The 10806-nt window shown below is 43.5% G+C and overlaps 1 protein-coding gene across 2 annotated transcripts in view; it reads left to right on the top strand.

The window, feature by feature from the left end:
- Window positions 1–2112: 2112 nt before the first annotated feature.
- gpnmb (glycoprotein (transmembrane) nmb) overlaps window positions 2113–10806 on the top strand; it is a 76081-nt gene continuing 67387 nt past the window's right edge. For both annotated transcript variants that reach the window (XM_073024599.1, XM_073024600.1), the window contains exon 1: window positions 2113–2229. In XM_073024599.1, coding sequence (XP_072880700.1) covers window positions 2157–2229 — 73 coding nt within the window. In that variant the 5' untranslated portion in view covers window positions 2113–2156. The remainder of the gene's footprint in view (window positions 2230–10806) is intronic.

The following is a 10806-nucleotide window of genomic DNA, read 5'->3' as shown; positions in this document are numbered from 1 at the left end:
AGAAGTCCGTGAGTGTTAGGGAGCAGGAGTGAGTGCCATTGCTATTACAAAGGAAGAAGTGCTAGGCAAACTCAAAGGTCTTAAGGTGGATTAGACACCTGGACCAGATGGACTCCATCCCAAAGTCCTGAGAGAGGTTGCTTAAGAGATAACGGATGCATTGGTCATGATATTTCAAGAATCACTTGATTCTGGCATGGTCCTGGAGGACTGGAAGATTGCAAATGTCACTCCACTCTTTAAGAGGGAGGAAGGCAAAAGAAAGGAAATTATAGGCCAGATAGCCTAACCTCAGTGGTTGGGAAAGTGTTGATTTCTATTATTAAGGATGAGGTTTCGAGGTACTTGGAGACTAATGATAAAATAAGTCAAAGTCAGCATGGTTTCTGTAAAGGGAAATCTTGCCTGACAAATCTGTTAGAGTTCTTTGAGGAAGTAACAAACAGGGTGGACAAAGGAGGGGCAGTGGATGTCACTTATTTGGATTTTCAGAAGCCATTTGATAAGGTGCCAACATGAGTTGCTAAACAAGATAAAATTCTACTGGCATGGATAGAGGAATGGCTGACAGGCAAGAGGCAGCGAGTGGGAATAAAAAAGCCCTTTTCTGGTTGGCTGCCTGTGACTAGTGGTGTTCCTTAGAGGTCAGTACTGGACTGTTACTTTTCACATCATTTGTCAATGATTTGGGTAATGGAATTGATACATTTTGGTAAAAGGAATAATAGTGTGGACTATTATCTAAATGTGGAGAAGGTTCAAACATCAGAGGTGCAAGGGACTTAGGAGCTCTCGTGCCAGACTACTAGAAGGATAACTTACAGGTTGAGTCTGTGTTAAAGAAGGCTAAAGCAATGTTGGCATTTATTTCAAGGGGAATGGAATATAAAAGCAAGGAGATAATGCTGAGCCTTTATAAAGCACTGGTCAAGCTGCACGGAGTATTATCAACAATTTTGGGCCCCATATCTCAGAAAGGATGTGTTGTCATTGGAGAGAGTCCAGAGAAGGTTCGTGGGGATGATTCTGGGAATGAAGGGGTAAAGATATGAGGATTGTTTGGCAGCTTTGGGCCTGTACTCTCTGGAATTTAGAAAAAACATAGAAGGATCTCATTGAAACCTACCAGTTAAGGTGGATTTGGAGAGGATGTTTCATGAGGTGCGTGTATCCAGATCTAGAGAGCTCAGACTCAAAATTGAGGTGAGACCTTTTAGAACAGAGTTAAGGAGAAATTATTTTTTGCCAGAAAGTAGTGAATCTGTGGAATGGTCTGCCACAGACTGCAGTGGAGGCCAAGTCCATGGGTATATTTAAAGTGGAAGTTGATTTTTTCGTTATTGGTCAAGGCATCAATGGATATGGCAAGAATGTAGGTATCTGGGGTTGAGTGGGATCTGGGATCAGCTATGATGGAATGGTGGAGCAGACTCGATGAAATAATGACCTAGTTCTGTTCCTATATCTTATGGTCTTTTAGTTTTATGGTTGGGATTTATCTTTGAGTAAGTTAAAAGGCCAGCACAACATAGTGGGTTGAATGGCCTTTACTGTCCTAAGTTCTATGTTTTAAACCCTAAAGTCAACCTGACAAGAAAATATTTGCAGTATAAGTTTATCATGCTTCTCTATAATCGGAATTAAAAGGGTGGAAATTTGGTGACACTTCACTTCCATGAACGCGGCAAATCCAGTTTGATTTACTAAGGCTCCAAACACTCTTTCCAGGCGAAGAACCAATTTACTTGCACTCTAAGTTCCTTGATCCCTGTTTGTCAAATGTCCCACTCAAAAAGACTACACTTTTTTGATTTATATGGTTTTTGGAAACAAACTCGAAACCCTCGGCTCCATCTTTCAATGCAGGAGCCCAGTTCTTTTCGCCTTTCTGCCATGACTCCATATCCCTGGGACATAAAGACAAGGCATTCCATCATATTAAAAGGTATTACAGAAAGCATGCGGACAATGACTCAGACCCATGAGGAGAACTGAGCGCAGTTTTTAATGGGCAGTCAAGTGGTTTTTATTAAACTCATCACATGATTAGGAAGGAGATGATGAGGCAGTGATTATACGAGGAGTGTATTTTACTGTCCTTTTTAAGCAGTGGCTTTGCGCGGAGTCCTGAGAAGGTGTTCATCCCTGGACTCACTATGAAGGGCTGTCTCTTGTTCGGTCTATTCACAACCACCTTCCTACTCGTCCTCGAAACAGCTGCCAGCAAGCGTAAGTGTTATTTTTAAACTTGTCAAGACTTAACTCAAAATGCGATGCTATTACAATGCGCAACTTGTATTTAAAAGAAAGCTAAATCAAACAAGATGAGGTGTGGGTGTGTGTCTGATCCGAAATTATATTGATGGAGCGTCAGTTGATAAGGGCCAGCTATGCTCCGGTAACAAGTTTGGACCCCAAATTTGGGCCACCGGTATCTTCTGGGGGAATAACTCTTATAGTGATTTTTGGCAAGGTATACACCCCTAGTGCTAGAAAAGATGTAACAGCATTGCAGCGGGAGTAACTTTTGCAGAGAAGCGGGACCTCATTAGCATCGCTACGGCAAAGGCAGCCCCCAAGGACATTGCCTCCGTCCTGATGAAGGCATATGAGATTGGTGAGCAATGCTATGCCACTTCAAGGATGAGAGACTAGAGGAAGACCCACCAACAAAGAAATTCCATGGCCCAATGAAAACAAACAAGCTGAAAACATTCAGTGATATGTGTAAGAAGAGAGAAGTGAAATCGAATGGGAGGGCGATCATCTTGAAAGCAGACAGGTCTTTGTCTGGACGCATCATAGTGATGGCACAAGGGCACAGTCTACGTATAGAGGATATATATAATCATATATATAACAATCACAGCCATCTCGGCCCTCCTAGTCCGTGCCGAACTCTTAATCTCACCTAGTCCCACCTACCCGCACTCAGCCCATAACCCTCCACTCCTTTCCTGTTCATATACCTATCCAATTTTACCTTAAATGACACAACTGAACTGGCCTCTACTACTTCTACAGGAAGCTCATTCCACACAGTTATCACTCTCTGAGTAAAGAAATACCCCCTCGTGTTTCCCTTAAACTTTTGCCCCCTAACTCTCAAATCATGTCCTCTCGTTTGAATCTCCCCTACTCTCAATGGAAACAGCCTATTCACGTCAACTCTATCTATCCCTCTCAAAATTTTAAATACTCGATCAAATCCCCCCTCAACCTTCTATGCTCCAATGAATAGAGACCTAACTTGTTCAACCTTTCTCTGTAACTTAAGTGCTGAAACCTTTCTCATCCCCTTGGACCATTGCCCTGGGCCCTGACCACACCAGAAGAATTGCTGAGAAAGACAAATAAATCTACTTTATCCACAACCTTGCAGAAAAATGTAGCAGTAGAAGAGCAACTCCCAGGAAACTCTGCTACAGTGGTTGATGGAATGAACTTGGTCCAAAGAGTGAAAGGTGATCAAGTTACTTTCACAACAATTCTGGGTATGGCTCTGAGGGAAGGCAGTCAGAGTCGCAGAATAGATGTTGTATTCAACACATACAAGGAGAACTCTATCAAGAAGGATCTCTACGGGGTGAAGAGACTGGTCACGAGTTGCAAGGTATCACAAGCACACAGATGGTGAGGCAAGGGAGGAGCTTCCTGACCAAAGTCAGCAGCAGAAATAGTCTCATTAGCTTCATAGTCCATGAATGGAGGAAGGCAGAGTACAGAGCAAAGCTACAGGAGAAGATTCCGTATGCAACTGTGAATGACAAATGTTAACAGAATCACATCTCAAGACAGTGAGGTGTCAGCTTTTCAGCGTCAACAAGAAGAAGCAGATGGCCGCCTTCTCCATGCTGCCCATGCCTCAAGACAGGGATACCAAACTGTAGTGATCTGCTCAGAAGACACAGATGTCTTTATCATGTCTTTAGCATTTTATGACAAGATTGAGGCCCCATTGTTCCAGAGGTGTGGCTTGTAGACATCAGGAAGGTTGTTGCCACTGTTGGCATAGAGGTTTGTAAGGCTCTCATCAGGTTGCACGCATATACAGGATGTGACACTATAAGCTCTTTTGCAGACTAAAGGAAGTAAGTGCCCTAAAACTTCTGACCTGCAACAGGGAAACCCAGGACACATTCTTAGAGTTGGATCAGGAATGGGACCTCTCCCCAGAACTGGTGGACAAACTGGAGGTATTTACATGAGTCCTGACAAAGGGTCTCGGCCCGAAACGTCGACAGTGCTTCTCCTTATAGATGCTGCCTGGCCTGCTGTGTTCCACCAGCATTTTGTGTGTGTTGTTGGCATTTACATGTCTCCTGTTTGCCCCAAAAGCATTGACCACCAAGGTCAAAGAGCTCAGGAATCAGCTTTTCTGTGCCAAAAAAGGTGAAATTGAAAGTCATCAACTCCCACCATGCAAGGACTGCTTAACAAAACATGCACAGTGAGCCAACTGCCAGCCTGGTATATGGAGAAGATGTTTGGAGAAGGACCCAAAAGTGCCAGGCCCTGTTGGCAGAGGATGGAAGTGGAGAGAGAAGAGGAAGCTGAACAGTTGGTGGTGCACTGGATGGAAGGCCAGCCAGCACCCGATGCCGTCCTGGATCTACTGGCCTGTAAATGTCCAAAAACTGTTCACTCCCAAGATGAATATGTGTTGCATATTGCATCAGGTGTACTGACATGTGTAGAGTGGCAGACTGTGAGAACCAGGCATCCACCTCAGACAGTGTGGAAAGTTCAGATGAAGATGTGGAAGACGTGGAAGACTTGGAAAATTATTATGATTATTAATAGGTTATGAAAGTATGGAAAACAAAGCAGTATTTGGTTAAATATATATAGTTTACAACCAAATGGGGCCTAAGTTATGGCCGCATGGAGCCCCACATTTGAATTATTGTACTGTAATTCTATATGCTATGACAAAAGCTTAAGATTGTTTTGATTTGATACAACAATATGGAAAATATCATGACATTGATAAAACTCCAGAAATCTCTCCAAATGAGGTTTTTTAACCTTTTGGGGGGGGGGGGGTAACATTTTCTGCTGTACTGATGTTAATATGGAATATATACAAAAAGTGATTACTTATTTGAATTCCTGAATAAATTCCCTACAAATCAATGTGATTATATGTGTCCTAGGTTTTTATTGACTTTTCCAAAATAAACAACAGACAAATATTTTTAAAAAATGAAATGATTCACTCGACTGAAACTGGGCACTGTACTGCGAGTGCCACCAATGACATAGTTTTCTACATTTTCTATGTAGAATTTTATAACAACATTTGATGAAAAGTGCTTGAACACAGCTATCATTGTGACAAATTTCAATGTTGAGGGATCACTGATTTCAAAATACCACTAGGTTGAATATATATGTTGTACTTTATATTGGCCAATTTTCAGAAATGCTTATTTTAGGGTAGTGTTATAAAATGCATGATAGCACATAAAAAGCTACCACTGGTGCAATGCTATCACATTTTTTCTAACTCTAGAGATGTATACCTTGCCAAAAATCACTATGAGCAATACTCCCCTCAGATGATACTGACCAACCCTACTGGCTCGTAGACTATAGCTAAGCTGAAGAATGTGTGAGATACTGTAAAACATTCTTTAATAAAATAAAATCAGCAAGAACCAGTTTCAGAACATCTACTGCTAAACCACTGTGGTCCTGCTATTAATACAAGTTATGACCAGCCATTGCCTGCCTTACCGACCCGGTTTGGGAATGACCAGAGAGAGGGTTGGCCAAGAAACTCGTACCCGCAGAGAGAACTCTGCTCTCCACCTTGGCATTCTTCATGTCCACTGATGTGGCAGATGGAGTTCCCTTTGACGTCTCACTTGAAGTACCTTTGGCACTGCTCCATCAGTATAGCACAAACATTCTGTTCTAGAGCCTTAAGTCGTGGTTGTGTGGGCAGGAGACGATGTGTTTGATGGTCCAGTCTTGTGCCAGAGTGGATGAATTGCCAGTCTTAAAACTTAATATGGGACCTTTGTAGACCGAGGCTCTTGTTGCTCTGTCTTTGAGTTAATGCTTGGGGTAAAGAGAAGGTTAAGCAGACCAATACTTCTCTACAAAAACTGGGCATGCTGTCTGCAGGCACGAGGAAATCTGCAGATGCTGGAAATTCAAGCAACACACACAAAATGCTGGTGGAACACATCAGGCCAGGCAGCATCTATAGGAAGAAGCACCGTCGACGTTTCGGGCCGAGACCCTTCGCCAGGACTAACTGAAAGAAAAGATAGTAAGAGATTTGAAAGTGGGAGGGGGAGGGGGAAATGTGAAATGATAGAAGACCGGAGGGGGTGGGGTGAAGCTAAGAGCTGGAAAGGTGATTGGCAAAAGGGATACAGAGCTGGAGAAACTGGAGTATGTCCTATATACACACAAAATGCTGGTGGAACACAGCAAGCCAAGCAGCATCTATAAGGAGAAGCATTGTCGACATTTCATCAACATCAACAGTGCTTCTCCTTATAGATGCTGCCTGGCCTGATGTGTTCCACCAGCATTTTGTGTGTGTTGCTTGAATTTCCAGCATCTGCAGATTTCGTCGTGTATGTCCTATATACCTCCATCCCCCACCAGGAAGGTCTCAAAGCTCTCCACTTCTTTTTGGATTCCAGACCTAACCAATTCCCGTCTACCACCACTCTCCTCCATCTAGCGGAATTAGTTCTTACTCTCAAAAATTTCTCCTTTGGCTCCTCCCACTTCCTCCAAAACAAAGGTGTAGCCATGGGCACCCACATGGGTCCCAGTTATGCCTGCCTTTTTGTTGGCTTTGTGGATCAGTCCATGTTCCAAGTCTATACGGGTATCTGTCCCCATCTTTTCCTTCGCTACGTCGCCGACTGCAGTGGTGCTGCCTCCGGCACGCATGCTGAGCTCATTGACTTCATTAACTTTGCCTCCAACTTTCACCCTGCCCTCAAATTAACCTGGTCCATTTCTGACACCTCCCTCCCCTTTCTTGATTTTTCTGTCTCCATCTCTGGAGACAGCTTATCTACCAATATCTACTATAAGCCCACTGACTCTCACAGCTACCTGGACTATTCCTCTTCCCACTCTGTCTCTTGCTAAAATGCCATCCCCTTCTCACAATTCCTCCATCTCCGCCATATCTGCTCTCAGGGTGAGGCTTTTCATTCCAGGACGAAGAAGATTTCTTCCTTTTTTAAACAAAGGGGATTCCTTTTTTCCACCATCAACTCTGCTCTCAAATGCATCTCTCCCATTTCCCACACATCTGCCCTCACCCCATCCTCCTGCCACCCCACTTGGGATAGGGTTCCCCCTGTCCTCACCTACCACCCCACCAGCCTCCAGGTCCAATGTATAATTCTCCGTAACTTCCGCCACCTCCAGCAGGATCCTACTACCAAGCACATCTTTCCCTCCCCCCCTCTTTCTGTGTAGTCCCTACGCGACTCCCTTGTCCATTCGTCCCCCCATACCTTCCCACTGATCTCCCTCCTGGCACTTATTCTTGCAAGCGGAACAAGTGCTACACCTGCCCTTACACGTCCTCCCTCACCACTATTCAGGGCCCCAGACAGTCCTTCCAGGTGAGGCAACCCTTCACTTGTGAGTCAGCTGGTGTGGTACACTGTGGCCTTTTATATATTGGTGAGACCCGGTGCAGACTGGGAGACCATTCACTGAACACCTATGCTCTGTCCGCCAGAGAAAGCAGGATCTCCCAGTGGCCACATATTTTAATTCCACGTCCCATTCCCATTCTGATATGTCTATCCATGGCCTCCTCTGCTGTCAAGATGAAGCCACACTCAGGTTGGAGGAACAACACCTTATGTACCAGCTGGGTAGCCTCCAACCTGATGGCATAAACATTGACCTCTAACTTCCGTTAATGCCCCTCCTCCCCTTCTTACCTGATTTATTTATTTTTCCCCCCTCCCCTTTTTGTTCTCTCTCTGCCCATCACTCCGCCTGTTCTCCATCTCCCTCTGGTGCTCCCCTGCCCCTTTCTTTCTCCCTAGGCCTCCCGTCCCATGATCCTTTCCCTTCTCCAGCTCTGTATCCCTTTTGCCAATCACCTTTCCAGCTCTCAACTTCATCCCACCCCCTCCTGTCTTCTCCTATCATTTCTCATTTCTCCCTCCCCCCACTTTCAAATCTCTTACTATCTTTCCTTTCAGTTAGTCCTGATGAAGGGTCTCAGCCCGAAACGTTGACAGTGCTTCTTCCTATAGATGCTGCCTGGCCTGCTGTGTTCCATCAGCATTTTGTGTGTGATGCTGTCTGCAGGTGTGACTTTCAATAGGATTACATCAACCAGAGATGAGAGAAAGGTGGCCTGAGAAAGTAAACTGAGCAGCCAGGCTGAAGAATTGTCAGACAGAAATCACAAAGCCTTGATTCTAATGAATTTAATAATTTTGCGAGAAGTGAAATAGAGTTTTATACATAACCATTGAAGTAGGGTAGAATCTAAAAAATTGTTTTTTGATCATTGTTTTTTATTATATTTTTATTATGGAATAGAGAGAATGCCATTTCACAGTATTAAAACAAAAGGTTTTACATTGGTAATTTTGGCTGTATGCAAATTTTTAAAAAGGCTTATAGCTTATCTTCCAGTAAATTTTATACCAAGAACAATGCATTTAAGGATGCAATTCATATTATATAATTTGAAATTGCATATACAGTGATAGTTTGTCCATGAATACACTTTTAATAGACAGGCTATCTAGGCATTAGAGCATACTTTATGCACAACTGCACAGATTAAGAACTTTGAAAACATCCAAAGGACCAAATATGCATCATATTTTCAAGCTTCCTCCATAGTTCCATAACAGTAGTATTAGATTCCAGTGATCAATATTGACTGATAATTGTTCATTACTGATTTGGATAAGGATTTGAAGATGAAATTGAATTTTCTACATTTATCTCCAACTTCTTGCCCTATTTGTATCCCTTTTGGTTCCTCCTTTTCTGAGTTTACAATGTGCTGAATGGCCTAATTCTGCTCCCATGCCTTTAATGTGATAGGATGTTTAACCTTTATTCTGCTGGTTCACCAACATTCTGGGAGAACCAATGCTGATTTTCATCAGTACTGGCTTAAATACTTTTCTCTTCTCTCAGCAACAGTGTAACATCCATAGTCCTAACGAAGGTTTGGTCCTGAAACATCACTGTTTATTCCATTCCATTGATGCTGCCTGACCTGCTAAGTTCCTCCAGCATTTTTTTGTGTGTTACTCTGGATTTTCAGCATCTGCAGAATCTCTTGTGCTTGTGGAATATCCATGTTCTAACTTGCTCTGTTAAAAAATACTGATCCTATACAGTACCATATTGAAACAGTAACTGGATTCTGGCTGTTATGTTTGGTTGGTACCATGCCCTGGTGGGAAAATGCAACTACTTTACTGGTACACACAATGGGGCAGAGCTCTGCCCACTGCCGCTCCACAGTGGTACCAGTGAACAGCATTATCACAGCTGCAGACATCCTTCAGGGTCACATAGCTGTGAAGCTGTAAAGACTAGCTAAACTATTGGAATTCAGAATTGAATCAAACTACATATTGGATAACAACCAATTGATTCACAACATTTCCAGTGACCAGTGAGGTACTGCAAGGTTCGGTGCTGGGACCGCAGCTGTTTACCATATACATTAATGATTTAGATGAAGGGATTAAAAGTAACATTAGCAAATTTGCCGATGACACAAAGCTGGGGTAGCAGTGTGAAATGTCAGGAGGATGTTATGAGAATGCAGGGTGACTTGGACAGGTTGGGTGAGTGGGCAAATGTATGGCAGATGCAGTTTAATGTGGATAAATGTGAGGTTATCCACTTTGGTGGCGAAGAACAGGAAGGCAGATTACTATCTAAATGGAGTCAAGTTAGGAAAAGGGGAAGTACAACGAGATCTAGGTGTTCTTGTACATCAGTCAATGAAAGCAAGCATGCAGGTACAGCAGGCAGTGAAGAAAGCTAATGGCATGCTGGCCTTTATAACAAGAGGAATTGAGTATAGGAGTAAAGAGGTCCTTCTGCAGTTGTACAGGACCCTGGTGAGACCCCACCTGGAGTATTGTGTGCAGTTTTGGTCTCCAAATTTGAGGAAGGGCATTCTTGCTGTTGAGGGAGTGCAGTGTAGGTTCACAAGATTAATTCCTGGAATGGCGGGACTGTCATATGTTGAAAGATTGGAGCGACTGGGCTTGTATTCACTGGAATTTAGAAGGATGAGAGGGGATCTGATTGAAACATATAAGATTATTAAGGGATTGGACACGCTGGAGGCAGGAAGCATGTTCCCACTGATGGGCGAGTCCAGAACTAGAGGCCACAGTTTAAGAATAAGGGGTAGCCCATTTAGAACAGAGATGATGAAAAACTTTTTCACCCAGAGAGTGGTGGATATGTGGAATGCTCTGCCCCAGAAGGCAGTGGAGGCCAAGTCTCTTGATGCATTCAAGAGAGAGTTAGATAGAGCTCTTATAGATAGTGGGGTCAAGGGATATGGGGAGAGGGCAGGAACGGGGTACTGATTGTGTATGATCAGCCATGATCACAGTGAATGGCGGTGCTGGCTAGAAAGGCCGAATGGCCTACTCCTGCACCTACTGTCTATTGTCTATTGTCTATTTCAAATGAACTGGCTGAGCACAACTTCAAGTACAGTTGAAGGACGTTACAATTGGCCACATTACAGTGCTAGCTCCCTGCTGTTCATATCCTGTCAACTGATAGTCACATGAATAATGATTACTGCAT

The sequence above is a fragment of the Hemitrygon akajei genome, chromosome 20, assembly GCF_048418815.1.
Source record: "Hemitrygon akajei chromosome 20, sHemAka1.3, whole genome shotgun sequence".
Taxonomy (NCBI): domain Eukaryota; kingdom Metazoa; phylum Chordata; class Chondrichthyes; order Myliobatiformes; family Dasyatidae; genus Hemitrygon; species Hemitrygon akajei.
Note: the sequence above shows the minus strand (reverse complement) of the source record. Positions and strands in the feature narration are given on the sequence as shown.